The sequence below is a fragment of the Haliotis rubra genome, unplaced genomic scaffold (genome assembly GCF_003918875.1).
Source record: "Haliotis rubra isolate DU_JTF1 unplaced genomic scaffold, ASM391887v1 Scf400, whole genome shotgun sequence".
Lineage (NCBI taxonomy): Eukaryota > Metazoa > Mollusca > Gastropoda > Lepetellida > Haliotidae > Haliotis > Haliotis rubra.
The window spans coordinates 418530-438625 of NW_025767081.1; the positions used below are offsets into that span (position 1 = coordinate 418530).

Below are 20096 nucleotides of genomic sequence, written 5' to 3' on the forward strand. Positions count from 1 at the left end.
CACGTGTGCCGCCATTTGCACTCATGAACTCTTGTAAAATGTTGTACATTGTTTCAACGAGTGTGTTTTGGTTCTGATTGTCATGAGTGAATTTGATAACATTGGAATCACATAGTAGCTCGGAGCTGGAAGTGGGTCTTCATCATGTTTATCTATGAAAAATGTCATCTTCATCAATTCATCAAAGAAACGATGCAAATCGATCTCAAAATGGACAGGCACTGACGTTATCGTGTCAGGTATATTTGTAAGACGATACATGACTTGTCGCATCTCTCCAGTAAAAGTACCAATGTTGTACATTTTGAATATTCGAAGGGAATCCCGGTGTTTATCTTTAACGGCGATGTTCACATATAATTGTTTTAAAACACAAGTTTCACTGATTGTTCGAGCGATTTTGAATTCATGACTAGAAATCAAAAGTTTTAATAAAAGGAATTAGAAAATAAATAGATTCGTGTTATATTTCTTCAAATGCTGTTTCATTGTATAAATACCTGTTTATGTTGCAATCGCGAATATAACAGGTAGGTGTAAGGGTTTTTTCTTGGCACGAGTAACAGGTTTCTGTTCGATTGAAGCACGAGGAACTTATCAATGAATTTTAATCAGGAAAGTAGTCCGTCATAACCTGACACTAGGTCATCACCATGGAGTAGCCAATCACGGGATTAAAAATCGATCTCACACATATGCGTGATACCAGTTTTCTCACATGGGTTTCTCACCCATGGGTGTGTAAGAAACTGCAGTATCTTCCAAGGTCGAGTAATAAGTTTGTGGGCTGCCATTCTCTCAAAAACAAGGTCAGAACATAAGACAAACAAAAATATAAACGTTTAATCTGCAATAACGATTGAGTGAATACGGTAACCGCAAAGTGAATAATTTCCGCCTCAGTCATGCCCTCGATTATTCTCGATTATACACACATCCCTTGACCTTCATCTCCTGAGCCACATAACCTTTACTCCATTATCCCATCTTGCTTAGTCTCGTAAGGCACTTATATTACCATTTCTAAACATTTGTGAAACACAATAGAACAGTTGTGTCTGGTACGGAAATAAATATTTAAACGATAATTTACACGATAAGAGCAGTTCCATCCCGAAGGTATGTCACGATGAAGCACTTCTTGTATATTTGATGTTTAAAACAATTAAAGACAGCCGAATGGACAAGTCCTTCTAAAAATTTGCCAGTCAGGATTCTTTTACGCTTGTCCCAACAACAAAGACGAAAGAAGAGAATAATTCGTACATTTCTCGTAAGATCATATACTTCAGATCGGCAGCTGATTAACTAACCCCCAAATCGACCCCGGAGTGTCAGTTTACATGACTGTTTACTAGTGTTGGGAATTGGTTAGAATGTCATAATTGATGATTGGTTCATTACAACCGATCAATCATCGAAAATAATTGGTTAGCGTCATTTATGAAATTTGTTAATGCACATAAAAATAAGAAAAAAACCCGTAGTTCTTGGGGGGCCTTTTGGCAAAATTTCACATCTTTAAAGGATGACTAGTATGTTAGAAACATAAATTTCTTGTTGTTAATGAAAACAAGTGTTCCATAATTGGTTGTGTTCGATTATGAGAAATTATGATCGATTGCTTGGTCGTTTAGTCACTACGATCTTCGATTATTTCAATTAATCGACCACCACTACTGTTTACACCCTGTTTTCCGTGGTGGCGGAAAACGGACACGAAGCTACGATGACTTGTGTCAGCCAGCCTGACCACCCGATCCCGTTAGTCGCCTCTTACGTCAGGCATGGATCATCACGGGTTAGAGGCGGTGAGGAACAGAATCCTCCAATATTAAGCTGAAACGTTGTGATATACCTAGAATATCATTCAACTCACTCACTCACACAAAGTGGTATATCTCACTTACTCTCATACAGTATCAAACAGAGCCATTTGTTGTTGCTTCCAGTGCTGTCTATTTTCAAGGGTCGTCCATGCCAATTAAGTGTAAATCGTAACGCCTTCCATATGGAAACACTTGCTAAAGGCGGTCCGAGTCCGACTTTATCATCAACACGTGTTTATGACTGAGTATCAAACGTTGATGACACCAGGTGTTCGCCAAATCCTGACCCAATAGTCACAAACACATGCAAGGGCAAGTTAAGTAGCTTACGGGAATATAGCATATAATGGAAACCAGAGAAATACGCTATACATAACTGTAGTCCTGCTGCAAATTCATATACAACTGGGCGGTGCGATAGCTTAGTGGATAAAGCTTTCGCTCGTCGCGCCAGACCCGGGTTCGACTCCCAATATGGGTACAATGTGTGATATCTATTTCTGGTGTACCACGCCGTGAGTGAGTGAGTGAGTGAGTATGGTTTTACGCCGCTTTTAGCCATATTCCAGCAACATCACGGCGGGGGACACCAGAAATGGGCTTCACATATTGTACCCAAGCGGGGAATCGAACCCGGGTCTTCGTCGGGACGAGCCAACGCCTTACCCACTAGGCTACCCAACCACCCCGTACCACGCCGTGATATTGCTGGATTATTGCTAAAAGCGGCGTAAAACCATACTCACTCAATCCTTTACAATTTTCTGTTCACTTTAGTAACTGTTTATACAGTTACGTGTGAGAGCGACCCCTGTGAAATATACTACCCGATCAATGTTAAATGCAATTCCATGTCCAATTATCGTTATATTGTGATAACCATCGTAAATCAGCTGAAATAGCGTTGTGTAATGGGTTTCTTTTATCGATGTAAATTGCATGGCATGGACAGAAGTACGTGTGCAGAAATATTCATTATTACCTATCACTGACTTCACAATAACACTGCTCACTAATACAGAGTAGGTTGAACGCAAACGCTATTTACAAAAACAGAATTAAAGTTGATGATAATCATCAAAACGATTTTTTTTTGCACTACAATGTTTGCTCACAAACGCTATTGGGGCGGTAGGGTGGAGGTTAAAGCGTTCGTCACGCCGAAGACACGGGTTCGATTCCCCACATAGGTACGATGTGTGAAGCCAATTTCTGGTGTCCCCCGCAGTGATATTGCTGGAATACTGCTAAAAGCGGTTTAAAACCATACACATTCACTCACAAACACTAAACCAACACAGGTTCATGTTGCAATTAATACTGATTGATATTACAAAAACATTTTGCAGATATAAAACAAATGTTACGACTATATCCACAAGTTGAGTATTCATGTCAACATAAACGTGTGTTGGCCTGGATGATTCAAGTTTCCTACAGGTACCTAAGAAGAATACTTTATAGTGAGTGAGTGAATTTAGTTTTAAGCCGCTTTTAGCAATATTCCAGCAATATCACGGTGTGGACACCAGAAATGGGCTTCACACATTGTTCCAATGTAGGGAATCGAACCTTGCTTTCGGCGTGACGAGCGAGCTCTTTATTCACTAGGCTACACCACCGCCCAATAATACTATATCATGTTTCTAAACTAAGAGGAAAGTTGATGAGGGGATCTACCCATGAAAGACCAACATATAGCTGGAATACTGCTGAGTGTGGTGTAAACTAAACTCACTCACTCGCATATGAAAGATTCACATGTAATAATTTTGCACCTGTAACACCTTAGCTGTAAATGAAGGAAATAGCATTCCAAGAGCGGTAGTTATAAAATTTGCCTCTTAGTAAAACTTTGATTGTACAGGAATCTCTGTTATTAGGTCAGAGTTGCACAGAAATGGTCCAGGTGTGTGGTGAACTGTCATATGCTAAATACTGCTTCCAAATGTCAAACATTTAAGTGAGAGAGTTGGGTTTTACACCGCTTGAAGCAATATTCCAGCAATATCACTTCGGGGTGCCATCAGAAATGGTGACGAGCGAATGCTTTAACCACTGGGCTACCACATCACCCTTCCAACATCGATGCCAAAACGTTGCCGATGAAGGTATGTGTTCATGAGTGTGTTCAGTGGAGTTTCCAAGTATTTTGAAATACATTTTCCTTCTAAAAGTTCTTATTAAACTTCTGAGTAACTGGATCAAAACTAGGAATTGTGTGTTATTTCATTCCTCTGGGACAAGCACTGAAAAACCTCATGGTGTATTTGTGACAGATAATCTGCGATTCGCCATATCTGTTTGGCTTTTCTCTCAATAACAACCTAGACCATACTGGCACTGGGACCCACCATCAGCTGACTGAGGCGGCAGTGATCGTGTTGTCACATGTCTCCCAAAACACAAAAAACAATCTTTAAAATAAAGAAAGAAGCAATTTATTTAATTTGACATGTAAGATATCAAAATTATTAGCAGTTACCATAAAAATATACATTTGACATACAGAGCATTTCTTTTGCAAAACCGTTTTGCGAAATTTCATTTTCGCTTTCATCTCCTCCAGTGAGCTTAATATAAAACACTAACACCACCTGTCACACCCGTGGGACTACTTCACATCAACCTCAAAGACAATATCAACATTTCTTATGAAACAATGTTCCTGTATTTTAGAAGGATAACAGAAACAGGATATTTTAACCAAAAATCAATAGCTCACACAACTGATTGTTTTCTTCCACTGACATTGCACCTCTTCTATAGCAACAGTAGATCCTGATTAAAGTGTTACTTCAGTCTTGAGTGAAGCATTGATTTTCCATCTTCAGATATCTAAAGTAGTTCATATCTAAATTAGTAATGAATGCGTTTGTTTGCAGTAAAGACTGGGACCCTGTCAAAGTAGCAATAATACCGACAGTTTGTTGTGTCTTTACTTGATTATTCAATATTCCTTTGAGCTCATTATAACAATATTTACTGTTAAATGGAAACAAATTTGAGATTCGAACACACATAAAATTGAATGCTAACACTCAACTAATGGTAAATAAGTGATGGGACGGTAAATATTTGCTATAACTTCACACATTATACAGCAAATTCGTTCAGACCAACAAATCAATACTTTCAATTGATAACTGATTTCCCTGCTTCATTTTGTCAGGAGTTGAGATTTCTAAACCTTATATATTTGCTTGCTTATTTAACAGTTCTTTTTGTAACATCGGAAGGCAAGACTTTAAAGTATGCACTAGAATGCTGTTGACAAAACCTAGATATATAACTTGAGCAAACTTATTGTGAAAGGCTTCAGGCACGACCAAGGGCAATTCAGTTAATTTGTCACTTCCTAGATAATTTGGCCACCCTTGGACTCTTTGTATAGATTGACTTTAGTGTTGTGCCGCTTTTAGCAATATCATGGGGTGGGCCGGAGGAGGAGGAGGGAGGGGGAGGGAGACACCAGAAATGGCTTCACACTTTGTACCCATGTGCGGAATCAAACCCAGTTCTTCAACCTGACGACCAAAATCTTTAACGACTAGGCCACCCCACCACCTCCTTTGTACACACAGCTAAGGCATATGTGTGTAAAGAAAACTGAAATAACTGCAGATATATTAATAAACCATGACAGTTGGTCTGGTAAATATTACTTATACTATCCTGTTCTAATCCTGTGGTCAAAGTGATCAAGCAGGTTGGTTTTGGTAAGATAATCTACAGTGTAAGTAAACCAGTAAAAAAAGTCGAATCAAAATGAATAAATCATACAAAATGGATGCTGCCTGTAAAGTAAACAAAGCTTGTGATGATCTTAGAGGTGATAATGGAAATCATAATGTTTGTGGGCCATGAGTTTGTTTCATCAAACCATTATGTTTGGTAGCCAAAGTAATTAATTAGTATTTTCCTTAAAAAAGAAAATCACAAAAGGGTTTTCAAAACTCTTCATGGTTTCGGTTATGCTTTAAAAAAGGACCCCGGCCCTGACCCAAATCGTCTTCCATACTCATGTATGCCGTCACATGGGGTTGGAATTTACTCTACGATGAGACATGGCACTGCTAGATTTACAAATAAAAACAGTTTTACAAATACAAAGGTATTTGAGATTGGTATGAGAATGATATGAAACACAGAAAACTGAAAACTGAAAAAAGCTTCTTGTTGTTTCCGGACATGAGCACGGAATAGGGTTGGGGAGGTTCACCGAGTACCCAGGTCCTGTAAATAATTTTCACTTCCCGGTTCTGTATAAACTACCCGGATGGACCCATTTCATTAGGTAACTCAATTTTCATTAGTTTCAGTTGCCATCAACAACAGACAAGCGAATTAACTCTTATTATAGAAGAAGGGTTACCGGGTTTGGTCATTTGATTCTACCTCGGCTACCTGGTCCAAAATGTCTACCCGTCCCAGCCCTAACAGTGACCAAGACACGACACTGCATTTCAGCCGATCCAGATAACGAAACTGATGTGAGAGACACTCACATGTCTTGTCGTTAATTTCATGATTAAATCAATTAGATTAAAAACCCAGGTGGATTCATTCTGGAACTTTGCATGACTTGTCTTCTGATGCTTCTGAGTATAAAGGAAACCTTCCTTGTAATGAATAATACATCTTGCTGCACAATATATTTTTGTCCTGCATGGAGACTAACAACAATAGTTAATTTTAATGTGAAATATTTATCATTTTGTTCCCACAGTAACACTTAAACACATAAACAAGACATACAAGCAAAACAATAACAAGTTTCCTATAATTCATGATGCATGACATTAAACTGATGGAGAGCACCTGTTCCTTTATGAAACCGACTGTAAGAACAGAAACAGAGCCTTCAATGAAGCAGCCCTTGTAAATTGATTAAACAATGAATGACGCATACACTCACGTGACGTGTAAAACAAAACATGTGTAAAATGTAAAAAAATATTCAGTTACAGAAATCATACAAAACATTCTTGATAAATCTGAAAAAGGGCGCTCAATGTTGCCAGAAGTTTTGCACCCGTAAGGGGTTGTGTCACAACTTTCCATGTCAAAACTCAAAATTTCCCAATCAGATCCTCTCACTGTTTCATGAGGGACATTATAAATGTGTACTCACTAACAAAACTATACATCTAAGGTATTTTAGAAATCGTAATATTGTGGAGTTTGTGGATTCAAACTTTTGAGTCGTCAATGACTCGTCAAACGACAAGTCTGATACTGAAAAGCTGCAATAAAAGAAAAGATGCTGGAATGTGTAAGTCAACTTTGTCTTCACCCCTGAAGCTGATGCTTTGCAGACTTTAGTAACCTGGCTCTCTGCTTAATGTATATTTAGGTTTCCATGTTAGTATCACTGAGAGAATTGAGTTCCACACACTGTTAACAAAGTCATAGCGTAGAGGAACACCTATTATGGATGGACAACTTCTTTGTTGCAATATATGCGACCTTTCAGTGAAGATCCTAACACTGTCATCAAGCATCATTTACATCAATCAGAAGTTGTCTATCCATAAAACGTGTTCCTCTTCATCATACCAGCTTCTAAATGCCACTTAAAGCAGTCAAATCACAGTGTGTCAGCTTAGTACGTGAAGAAGCAAAAAAAAGGATGCAAGTCATAGACTTCTACCATTTTGCAGTCTGTAAGCAATGAGTGCAAAGAGAAAGTCTAGAGAAATAATGTTCTGTCAATAGGCTCAGATAGTCGTAGTCTACAAAACACTATGATCTACTTAAAATGATGTTAAGAACCTTGTTTGGACTATTAGACTCCCGAACTAGTTGGCACAGACTGTTAAAATGATCACATACTTTCACCATTTTGGTGAGCCCACTTGTGAATAGTGCTAAACAAAGGATCATGATTAGGTATTTTAACCCATGATAATAGGATCCAGCATACTTAAGGGACATAACTCTGCCAATGAGATGCATTGTCTTGTCCCTATTGTTCTAACACGTACTTAATCTGACTTCATATCTGGGTTAGTAGGTGGCCAGTGTCAGACAAGATGATTTGGAGACAACTCACGGCTGGAACGATTACTTTAAGATCATCAAAACTCACAGTCCTGCTGTGTATATAAGTAAAGCATTACACCTTCAACCTGTTAATATAATGATATTAATGTTAAGATATATTCACTTGCACACATAATGTAAAATAAGGACTCCCATTCTCTGCCAAGATCTCCAGTTATGTTATGAAGCACATGATGAGTGATTGGATGAAACACGAAACAAAGTCTATTCCTGGTCCTCGACTTTCCTCTTCTTGCCCGCCTCCACATACGGGCTGTGCTGCCTCGCCCTGTGGTAGAGACGCAGGAGGTCAATGGCCTCCGCAGCCTGCTGCCGCTCATCCAGATGTCGACTACACGAATCCTGTAGAGCCTTGGCATAGCTCTCTGTGTCCTGCAGCAGTGATGCTAGCTCCTCCACCGATACGTCCACAATTTGCTGGAACAATGGAGGTAAACAAATGCAGGATTTTATAAGGTCCAAAATAAGAGCACCTAACAGGCAAACTGGGAAAGAATCATTAATTTGTTCAATCTTAAATTTCCTTAAGTTCCTATTTTCTTAAATTCACAGGTATTGCAACATGTTTTGCATTGTATTCGATGTGTTCAAATGCATATGGTAAATAAACTGCTCAAAATCAAATACTGAAACACTGTAATACTAAGTCAGTAAATATTTTGTGACCCTTGATTTCTAAACGCTAAGGCCATGACTTTCACACCTGTTAGTCATTTCACCTTAATTATATGAATTAATCCCTTTCCAATATTTTGTTGATCTTTTTATGGCCCACGTTTGATTTTACCATAATGATTTTATAAAAAATTCAGGTAGGCTTGTTTCTGTAAAAACAGAAAACTAAATGATCTGTCCACATATGAAATATTTCTGACTCTTCAAAATTTGTCTTCACTTTGACAGATTTGACTATAAATATTTCACTACCTGCAAGTCCTCATTGGAAAACGTTATGATCCGCGATACGTCCCTCTGTAGCCCGCATACCAGCTGTTTCACTCGTTCAGACATCCCCTGGGCCCCATCCATCGTATCCACTTCATCACGAGACACCTCCTCTGTCAACAGTGTTTTTTTGTTGTTACAATCAGATAACCCTAGTACCTCTTCAAAGACATAACTTGAATCAGTAAATTCATCTTTATTAACAAAAATATAGTTCAGAAGGATACTTCACCCAAAACAGAAACAAAAACATCTGAAACCAATTGGCTTATACTTGTTTCTATTGTTGTGTTTCTTTTTTTTGGATTTTATAATGAAGAGCCACTTTTGTTCTGTGGAGAAGAGTTAACAAGAGCACTGACCTGCTCCTTGTGGCCTCCACTTCTCTGATGTTCGCAACATCAGCAACGTTGCATTGTTGGAGAGGAAGGTGAAGTAGTCCTCCTCATCCACTTCTGTCCCATCTTCATCTAGCACCACCCTCACAGCCTCTGTGTCCGCCAGTCCCAGCTTCTGTCTCCCTGTAACACAATTAAATTCTCTCATATAAGACTTGTTAATTCTATTTTTTGTGCAATTATTGTCACAAGTCCATGTTGTCAATTCTAATCAAGTACCTGCAGGTTATAGCTGCCCACTTAGTAACAAGAATAGGGATTGAAAGTGACATGACTTAAGCTTAGTCTTTTCGCATTTAAATTTGTGAATGTTTTGTTAAACTCTATACAAGTGTTGTACTCCTGCTGTGGCTATAGGGGTCATTGTACTACAGGGGAACCAGTACTACAGATATGTAACCCAGGTACCTTTCAGTATACAGAAATGTACTTTAACCGAAGTCAAAATACATAACCGGTACCATGAGCATTGGACGAGCTCATTTTCCACAACCTAAAACCAAAACCGTATGAACTTGTTTAACTGATTGCAAGTGATCTTGTACATCGCAAAATATTCATTAGTGTATTTCATTTTTTATATAAAATGCAATCAAATGCATTTAATACAACAGCATGATAAAGAAAAAGGCATAATGCGTAATGGGGTCGTCCTTGGGTATGTTTCTGTATTTTGATTTTGTCTAGGGTATGTTTTTGTATACAGTAACATACCTGGGGTACACACATGTAGTACCAGTGCCGACGACCCTTCAGCCCTACTGTGCCTGCATGATGATGATATTATGTGCTCTCTGTTCGTGATGTTGTTACAATTATCACATTTCTGTTGTGTTTATTTAACCCACTCATGTTAATCTCTTTCACCTACTATGTAGAATTTTGTACCATATTTACACTATTCTGTTTTGCTTGACAATAGTATTGGGATCTACATCTTGCTATCACAACATATTAAAAAGTCGTGAGCTTTAAATTCATTCCACCTTGAGATGTGGTGGTTATATCCAAATCATATATTTCTCTTATGGATGCCATGTTGTACACACCCTTGTACACCAGCTCTTGAAGAGTGGCTGCAGTCACAGACTTCTTATTAGCTCTGTCACCACTCCAAACTTTGAATGGCCTCGACATTGTGTTGACGCTCACCGGTTGTGTCTAGCAGCAAAATAAAGAGTTTGAGTGAATCGATATCATGAAATTCTACCCGAACCCTGACAATCGATCAAAGTGGCACCTGAGATCAATGAAAGAGCCAGTTTGCAGCCTGGTTAAGAGCAGTAATACAAATTCATGGTAGATTAAAACATTGATAGCATTTCAAAAGGGTTTCTATGTTTTTTTACCCGTTTTAATTATTAGGATTGAAGGAAAATTTATCAAGTGCATGGATCGATAAAGTACTTGTATCCCAACATTAATCAATAGCTGCTGAAAGCCGAGACATCCAGTGACAAACACTTCCAATCAAACATACTTTTTCTTAATTCTCATAAGGAAATGTTTTCAAGCTTGTCCGCCTTTGACTGGTTATATAGGATCTGTAATACAACTACCTTTGTGTCGCTTAAATACCGAAATGGATATGACTTTATTTTGAATAGATTATCCATAAAGCTAGTTTACTTTATTGGTAGAGGTTTAAACATTGATTTAAAATATTATTACTGATGATAAAATATCTGGCGACACTGTTTTATTTGTTGATAGTCTGGTCACATAACTTTTCCTCTTTCAAATATAGTCGCGTTCAACTTCCTGTTTTGTACATATTTAAGACCTTGTTTGATTGGATGGATGGGAAACTTTCATCCAATGAAAACTGTAGACACAACATATACACTGTAAGCATCAACATGGCCGATGAGACGGGGAAAGTTCCCGATGTGAGTTGCAAAGAGTTTCTTCTTGGACAACAACACTGCTCTTTTGGCAGCACAGCGCGATTGCATGCGTCCCTTTCATTTGTTGAGATTATAATTTTTCGAAATACAGCATGAGCGTCTACGTTCAAGATGCAAAGCCAAATCCTGACCTTTGAACTGGTTTGATTTCTCGTCTTGAACACATACGTTTCATAACGAAAGATAAGACAAGCATAAATTGAAGAAGTGCATAAAATGTTCCCCGCCTAATAATCTCATATACAAATAACAAAGGAGGGCAATGTAACCATTTGCTGGTTTTAACTTGATATTATTTAGAAATAGAAACGAACACATGAAATGACTGACTTGTACAGTGCTGTAAAAGCATACAAAAATAGTTTTGGTATATAAGAATATATTGTTGATAAATGGTTGTAAATGATAGTGTCATCATAATCACACCCTCAGAATCAGGCACCTAATCGCCAGCACACAAAGTCAGACGCCTAGACCGCTCAGCCACCGCGGCTTCCACAAAAATAGAAGTCAGACAACTGGTAGTCTAGACTGCAGATTTTGTGTACCCCTCTGATAAGTGTTACTTGGCACGGCTCCCACGGCCGAAAGCTATGAAATACACAATGCCATTTAGAAAGTGGTCAAATGTAACATATGTTATACTTGGGATTACACTTTGTTTGTAAAGTACAGATTCTAGCACTTTTGTTGGGTTGAGTCCCATCCGGGATTCAGTGTGTTGACCAAATCGCACATTTCAGGATGTGAAATGTCTAGTTTTGGTTTCAATGTTTCAGACTGTTGAGGTTACAAAAGATGTTCTGGCACCAGCAGATGGTCCCAGAGAAAATCTTGTAAGTCTGTTTTTGTTCAGTGTATTTAATCTGCAGTTTTACGTGTCAATATGAAAACTTTAAGTGGTAATTAAGAATACTTCCATGTTCTGATGAACATATTCACATAATTAACAGCAGAAAATGTTTACCCAGTGGGATAACTCATGTGACTATTAACCTTCTAGCGCCGGTTATCCGGGGTAATAGTAATCAGATTGTGTGTTAGCGCTCTGAGCATGTGCCTTGTATATGGAAAAGCCGCATTATAAATTCACAATTATTATTATTATTAATGATGCTAAAGTATTGATGTATTGTTTTGTTGAGTATGAATACTGGATATGCTAATGATTAAACATGAAACATCACAAAACAGTATTTTTGGTCGTGTGTCTGTGTCTATGAATTAACAATAGCAGACAGGACAAATGGCTTTTTCACAGTGCTGTAGCAAGCAGAATACTACAATTGAAAACATTTGTTAAAGTTGATATAAAAAATAGAAGGGTCATGATGATACATGTCACAAAGATAACAATGTACCTGATTACAGGACTTCAAATCATTGTCAGTGGTTTTCCATTTGCAGATAAGTACTGCTGTAAAGTTCTTGCAGAATCCCAAAGTCCAGCAAAGTCCATTGTATCAGAGGAAGGCATTTCTTGAAAAGAAAGGTAGGATATTTGTCATGTTGTCTTCACAATTACGCAAGAGTATTACTGTACCTCAAATACCATCTTCTACCGTCAAGGGGACTGAGCTATTGCCTATCTCTCTCTGTCTGTCTCTTTCTCACTCTCTCTCTCACACACACACACACACAACACATGCACCTTTCGAAGAACAGTAATCTTGAGATCACAGTGTTATCAAGCTATGTCACTTCATCTCTTCAGGTCTCACCAAAGAAGAGATAGATCTTGCTGTGCAGAAGGCAGGGGTAACAGACCTAGTCACACCCCCGGCCCAACCGACACAGTACCCCCCGGGACCGTTCCAGCAGGCACTTGCTGTGCAGCCTCCGCTTCAAGGTAGACAGTTGCAACATTCTAGCATAGCTTTATATGACTCTAAAGGAATGAATTTGAATCCCTTTTGTTTGGATGATTTATTTTGAAAAGCCATGAAATTTTAAGAAGATGGAAGTATTATTTTTGCTATATCTTTTTCCTTGACAACAATATTTTGGCCTTAATGCCAGTCAGTGTTTTGAAAATTGAATCAAACTCAGAATGATGAAGAAAAGCACCAGATACATGTATTGTTAATGTGAAGTGTCTTCCAGTAAATACTATTTGATCTTGGGTATTGCCCTTGGTAAGCTGGGACTGTGTTGCTGTGAGATCAGTGTTTGACAGTTTTACCTTATTTTCCTGCAGCGCCTCTGCCATCAACATGGGTGCGTGTGAAGGATTTCACTACCACAGCTCTCATCATATCCAGCATCTCATATGCTGTGTACCGAATGTATCAGGTATGGTTATTATTGATTTGAGAAAAAAGCTGTCTGATTGGCAAATTGCTCTTGCAAATACTCCTACTAGCCTCTACATACCATGACTTGACATGTTTGACACTTCCCTCTCAGTATCATCCAGCCATGTTTGTGCCAAGTGCTAAAGTAATCAAGATAGGTCTAACTCCTACCCCTGTAAAAGAAAAACGACAAACAACATTCTCTCTCAGCTGATGTTTGTTCCAGAAAGGAAACTCTGGGTGTCCACTTTAATCCCATCCGTAGTTATCTGTTATTAAAGCTATACTGCTTTACTACTTAACATTTGATTGGGATAATCAGATATTATGCCAGTCTATTCAAATATACACTTTGCAAGTGAGAATAATATTAATATGATGGCAAAATATAAATTTCTCTATTAAAAGTGGAGTAGTATACTTACACTGCTGTCCCTGAGTTGAGTTGTGTTGAGTTGGGTTTAAAGTCACATTGGCATTATTCCAGCCATATAGTGACGGGATCAAGTGTGAATTTATAAACGTTTTAAGTTCAAAGTCCAAATGAGTTGTTATTCAAAAGCAGAAGAAGTGTTAAAAGTTGTGTGATGAAAATGACTCTAACATGGTAAAAAATATTTGATAAAATAGTACAGCTATATCAGTTTGTTTCCCTAATAATATTCATGGCCCTGTTTCACAAAACTGCGAGTGTCGTTCCCGATATAATGTGACATAGACATAGACTCATAGCGCTACGATAGCTTTATGAAATGGGGCCGTGATTTATATAAGATGGTAGTACATGTATGTGACTTGAGACTTTGAGTGTGCATGGAAGACGTTATCATGGTTACAGTTGTACATAAGGCCCTGGCTCCAGGGTAAGTCGGGCCCAGGATGACAGTCGTATGGATCGTCTGGAGCAGCAGCTGGTGGAGCTGCAGAACCTGAACCAGAACATGGTCCAGGTCCAGGAGACGCTGAAGTCCATTCAGGAGTCGCTGACCACACAGCAGACATCTTTGACAGCAATCTCTAACACAGGAGAGGTAACGCTATGAATTCATGTGACTAACATACTCTGTTGAATTGTGATCATTATCCTGTAGTTTGGCTGTCATCACACAATATAAACCTTTTGTTCTTTCAATGGAAGTCCTTTCACCCTCGGCACTTGAGCCTTTGGAAATAACATTTTCCTCAAATTACTATTCATAGCAGTAATTCATTAACAGGGTTTCTCTGTACAGATGAGGGGCGGTGGGGTAGCCTAGTGGCTAAAGCATTCGGCTCGTCACACCGAAGACCCGGGTTCGATTCCCCACATGGGCACAATGTGTGAAGCCCATTTCTGGTGTCCCCCGCCGTGATATTGCTGGAATATTGCTAAAAACGGCGTAAAACCACACTACTCACTCACTCACTGTACAGATGATGTAACAATGTCTCGGATGATTGCTGTTCCATATGTACAAATCATTTTGCCTTCCATGTATCAGTTTTGTATCAGTTGTGCTTCTTCGGCTGTTGTTATAGGCATACAATAGTATTTGTTTGAAAGCATTCAGACATTGGTGTTCGAGTTCTGCGTGGCAGTTAAAGACACTGAAAGAAGAGGTTTGTCTGATTGCAGGGTTCTCACACTGCTGTGAAGAGTAAAGACACAGACCTCCTGCAGGATGTGAAGACCGAAATATCCTCACTGAAGGGTTTGTTACTCAGCAGGTGTGTGGCATTTCTTCCAGTGATATTGGTGTGGTAACCTAGTGAGTATAGTGTTTGCTCATCATGATGAAGACCCTGGTCTATTTCCCCACATGGGTACAGTATGTGAAGTCCAGTGTCCATGCCGTGATATTGCTGGAATATTGCTAAAAGTGGCATAAAAATAAACTCACTCCGTCACTCACTGATATTGCAAATCTGAATGACTTGGTGTATCCTATGGTTGGTGACTACAATGGATCATGTGGTCATGTGACTTTTCATACCTAATGGTGTTTGACGTCATGATATCACTCGCTGGTTTGTCACCTGACATATAGTGGGAATAAAGTTGACATTATATAGTGGGAATAATGTTATAGTGGGAATAACGTTGACATTATATAGTGGGAATAATGTTATAGTGGGAATAATGTTGACATTATATAGTGGGAATAAAGTTGACATTATATAGTGGGAATAATGTTATGTTCTATGTTAAGCAGTCCACCTTCACTCTGTTGTTGTAAAAATACGGTCAAGAGTTGCCTAGTCATCTTAGGTGCTGCAATTTGCTGTGCATTCCTTGGGCACACCAGAAAGCTGTGAATGAGATCAAATACCCAGCATGAAATACAAACATTTTGGTTTGCTTAACATGATAAATAATTCAGACAAACTTTATTCTTATCATCCATCTTATTTCTTGCAGACTGAGTGTATTATTATGCAACTTGTAAAATCCTGATGAAATGTTTGTTCTAGGCGTCAGTTTCCCCCAGTTCCACAGACGTCGCCAGTGCTTCCGTCATGGCAGATGTCAACATCCTCTACAACGCTGTCATCTAGTGACAGTTCCTCTAGCCAATCAAATGGCACAGAGACAAGTTCCAGTAATAATATGTTGGGGGTAGCATGTGAAGAAGATGTAAGATTGCCTGGAACACAGGGAGACAACTCTAGCAGCATTCAGGAGCAGGTAGGGTTTTCATTGTTGGTTAGTTCCATCCACGTAATGTCATATTGCTGAATTATTTAGAACAATGGTCAGTATATCGGAAGAATAAGTTGTCTTCAATTTAGTTATCCTTTGAGAGGATTACCCGTTACTTTTCTTATTTAGCTTGTCATAAAATGATGGACCGAACGACTTATTTGACATGCACATACATACACATACGTGTAATAATCTTGAAAAGACTTGTTTGAAGTACAACCAGAAACAGTTCGCAGTAGTGAGGGTGACTCTAGGATTAATCACTAAAGTAATTGTATGTTAAGTGACATTTTTTGCAAAGTAAAACAGCTGATATTTATTCACTCACTAGTTTAAAGGTTGTAATTTGTTTCAGATAAACTCTGATTCTGGAAGAGTTTTAGTCTCAGAAGTTACGAGTACTGACCAATCTCAGATGAATGGATTGGAGGTCAAGGGTGATGAGCCTCAATCTGGTAATGAGCCTCATTCTGGTAATGACAACTTCAGCAAAACAAAAGATCATTCAGAAGAGGAGGCGGCAAGTCAAGCTATTTCATCTTCATGAAATCTATGATCATCAGTCCTGTGAAAAAAGCTTGTGAATTTGGTAACGGTCCATTATCCAAACTCGAGAATTCTGGACAATTTGAAGTTGATTTCTCTTTCAACCAAAGATGAAGACATTTGTACCTTGTCAGTGAGAAGCAGTTGGTTAAGTGAGGTATCACATGGATTGAGAGATGAACTGGAAAAAGGTCTTCCCAAGTGCATTTAATCTGATTACTGCTGTGGAACATGGATTCAGCTTTTTGGAACAGGAAGACTGATTCCAAATAATTATAAGGAACACTGATAATCCACCTTGCAATTTTTGTTTGCTTGTTCCTGTTGTGTTTGTTGTAATTAACGGGCCAGTGTGTCGACACTTCTGAAGTATTGTTTGCAAATCAACTCCAAGTTTACTCACTTTATGCTGCAAGAGATGTTTCGGCTTGATTGTCTACACCACTCAGGGATTTACGGGACGTGAATTTCTGCGTCCTATACACGTAAGAATTGACAATGGACACAACAAAATTTATTAGCGCGGCCACAGGGACGCAGAAAAAGTCTAAATACTTTTTGTAGAATTTCCAATCAAGTAACCATAAGTTATCACTGAGTTTGCTACTAGCTGGGTTATGGTATCGTTTGCAATTTGATTACTGTAACAGTTTAAGTGATAATACAATAACAGTATTAATAGTAATATTTAAGTGTCTGGGACCACCATTTTGTTGTCCAGGACCCCTGAAAATTAAGAGTATGAGTCCAAGGGACCCTCAAATACAGGACTCAAGGTATATCCCTGACCCCTGATGTAGTCTGATCACAGGATCTGACTTTTCTGTTGTTTATAAATAAATACTTATATTCTGAAATACGAGCAGACAGGTCTAATGCAAGCCTTTCAGTACCTCCTTACATATCGTAACTACGATAGTGAGGGTGAAGTGTATGATAATTTTTCTTCATCAACGACAGATTAGGGAGCTGTACAACCAGATTAAATGAAAGATAGATACTCAAATGAAATAATGAATGTTTCACTCTTCAGGACATTTTCTCAGTGAAAATTCCAGATTTTGTGACATATTTATTTACAAGTGTTGAGTCATCAAAATAGTATACATATACAGACAAACTTTATGGATAAACAACTTCTTTATTCGGTAGATGAGACGTTTCGATACACGTCCTTGTTGTTTCAGTTAATTATTTACTGTATATATATATAGCCCCTGTTTTTCTACCTTACTCATACATGCTTGACAACGATACAAGAATCTGTATCGAAAAGTCGCATCTACCGAATAAAGAAGTTGTTTAACCATAAAGTTTGCCTGTATATTACTCTCCAACTTCTAAACAATGCCACTCAAAGAAGTCATCAAAATAGTATTCAATATGTTTAATAGACTACTAATGTGGTATGGCAACAATAATACCCAAAAGGATCTCTGGGTATTATCGTGAGCTGCAAAGTGACTTCATGACACCAAGGTGTATTTATTGTTTCATGTATATATGTTTTGCCTAATCAAACTGGCAATGAGTATTTTGTAATTCATTTGTGAAGAAAAACATGCAAGATTTCTTGTCAGTTTGTGCCTTAAAACATGAGTTATAGTACAGATTGCTGTAGTAGTTGAGTTAGAGAATTGATTTGTGCACTCTTATAATTATCAAACACCTTTATATGTTGACATACTGGCGATTTAAACTTCCAAATGTATATATGTTTCATTTGCTTTAATCAGAGTTAAATTCGCCCCTGCGTACAACATACCCTTGTGGCTAATTGTATGGCTGTGCGTGCAACGAATATCAATCATTCTGTTGATGTGACTTTGTGTGTCCCTTTGTGCTTAAGTATTATATTTGCATATTGATTTGAATTTAAAATTTAATTTGAATTTAAAATTTAATCATTTGTTTCTACTTCATGATTCATATGCATTTTCCATTCAGATTAATTTCAATACTTTTGTGATGGTTTTGACACAGTCCTAGTAAAAATATGTGGAGAAGGGGATTTGTTGGTCAGAATGGTGGCATTGTGTGGAGAGAACAAACAAAGGTGAATGTCTTGTGTTAACTTTGAGTTGTGATTGTTACCCGGTATCCTACCTGCAGTGTTGATTACTGTTCATGTTATTGGTCAACTAACTCAAAGCCCAGATAGTATGTGATTGACTCTCATGTGAGTGTGTGAGTGAAGATGAAATAATTGGTCCCCAAGACTACGTGGTCAAACACCTGGAATTCCATGTTAGCTTGTAAGAAGTGAATGTATGAAATGGGTGGTCAGTGGAGGGAACTTGGTTGAGTGTGTGGCATCATACCCAGACAGGTTGAATCGTTGCTCATGATGTCAATCACTGGATTGTATGGTTGGCTGGTTTGTTGTTTAATGCCGCACTTAACAATATTCCAGCTATATGGCATCAGATAGTCTGGTCCAGACACAATTATTTTCCTGTCTGCCATCACACTGGACTGGGGCGGTGGGGTAGCCTAGCGATTAAAGCGTTGGCTCGTCACCCGAAGACCCGCGGGTTCGAATCCCCACATGGGTACAATGTGTGAAGCCCATTTCTGGTGTCCCCCGCCGTGATGTTGCTGGAATATTGCTAAAACCAAACTCAGTCAGTCAGTCACACTGGACTATTGCTGGAAGTTTGGCATTAGACAACCATCGAAACAGGTAGTGTGTCTGAAGATTGTTCACTTTGCAGACTGCAATCATTGGATGCTGTAAGTAGAATAATTGAGACTAACACATTGTCAGTTCACCCACAATCATCTTAGTTTACCTACTGATCATACTGTTAATGGTTGATCATATTAATTGGTTGCTATGCAATTCTGTCATGATCCTGATATTATTTCTGTTCATAATATTATCAATGTTCATTATCACAGGGAGTCCACATATTTACTACTACAGCTACCATATTTCTATTCAGGTTATCATGACTGATTTCTCGTACCCAGAAAATTTCAGTTGGAATAATGTTACATTTGTTTCAGTCAAGTTCATCACAGCTAATGTGCTGTCATGGGAAAGGCCGGAGGGTGATAGGGAAGGTTGCAACAATTTGAGATGAGTGAATGAGTGAATATTGTTTTAAGCTGTTTTAGCAATATTCCTGTAGTATGACGGCTGGTGACACCAGAGATGGACTTCACACATTGTACCCATGTGGGAATTTAACCATTTGGCTATCCAGCCATCCCTATTTAAGACAAGAAGTAGTTACATTTGTAATGTTTGATCATGCATGGCAAGGGAGTGTGGAACTATGTGGCAATGTGGCATGTGTCATTGGGCCGGGTGTGTTAATGATTTGTTTGGGCCTTTTAAATGTTGGCTTCTAATGGATGCCTCAATGCCATACGTTTATAAGTCTTTCAATACAGAGATGTATACAATAAAAGGGTTCACTTTA

General features: G+C 38.4%; 2 protein-coding genes and 1 long non-coding RNA gene across 5 annotated transcripts; 2 read left to right on the plus strand and 1 right to left on the minus strand.

Annotated features, from left to right (window-relative positions):
- Nucleotides 1–3062: 3062 nt before the first annotated feature.
- Nucleotides 3063–5428, plus strand: LOC124287482. The gene is made up of 2 exons (XR_006901281.1): nucleotides 3063–3348; nucleotides 5281–5428. It is a non-coding gene; the product is annotated as an uncharacterized LOC124287482 (long non-coding RNA).
- Nucleotides 5429–7032: 1604 nt separating this feature from the next.
- Nucleotides 7033–10974, minus strand: LOC124287481 (DNA fragmentation factor subunit alpha-like). 3 transcript variants are annotated; one of them, XM_046724038.1, is made up of 5 exons: nucleotides 10910–10974; nucleotides 10288–10399; nucleotides 9203–9361; nucleotides 8823–8953; nucleotides 7033–8312 (listed from the first exon to the last, which is right to left on the minus strand). In XM_046724038.1, the coding sequence occupies exons 2-5, from the start codon at nucleotides 10373–10375 to the stop codon at nucleotides 8100–8102; spliced, it is 591 nt and encodes a 196-aa protein (XP_046579994.1). In that variant the 5' UTR covers nucleotides 10376–10399; nucleotides 10910–10974; the 3' UTR covers nucleotides 7033–8099. The 3 variants fall into 3 exon arrangements, with proteins under 3 accessions (XP_046579994.1, XP_046579992.1, XP_046579993.1); XM_046724036.1 differs by lacking the exon at nucleotides 10910–10974 and adding an exon at nucleotides 10798–10902; XM_046724037.1 differs by lacking the exon at nucleotides 10910–10974 and adding an exon at nucleotides 10719–10807.
- Nucleotides 10975–11068: 94 nt separating this feature from the next.
- On the plus strand, nucleotides 11069–20096 carry LOC124287444 (peroxisomal membrane protein PEX14-like). The gene is given in 10 exon segments (XM_046723996.1): nucleotides 11069–11127; nucleotides 11925–11981; nucleotides 12553–12637; nucleotides 12860–12994; nucleotides 13343–13437; nucleotides 14278–14310; nucleotides 14312–14470; nucleotides 15055–15146; nucleotides 15891–16104; nucleotides 16478–20096. Coding segments are annotated over 10 exon segments (1092 nt in total). The 5' UTR covers nucleotides 11069–11097; the 3' UTR covers nucleotides 16670–20096.

What these genes read in the sequence shown, in the direction of transcription:
- LOC124287481 (XM_046724036.1), bottom strand. Translation starts at nt 10,854, where the DNA reads ATGGATAATCTATTCAAAATAAAGTCATATCCATTTCGGTATTTAAGC. An exon ending in TCAAGAGCTGGTGTACAAGG is followed by an intron (nt 9,362 to 10,287) that starts GTGTGTACAACA and finishes ATTGTGTTACAG; the next exon opens with GGAGACAGAAGCTGGGACTG. An exon ending in TTTCCAATGAGGACTTGCAG is followed by an intron (nt 8,313 to 8,822) that starts GTAGTGAAATAT and finishes CCATTGTTCCAG; the next exon opens with CAAATTGTGGACGTATCGGT.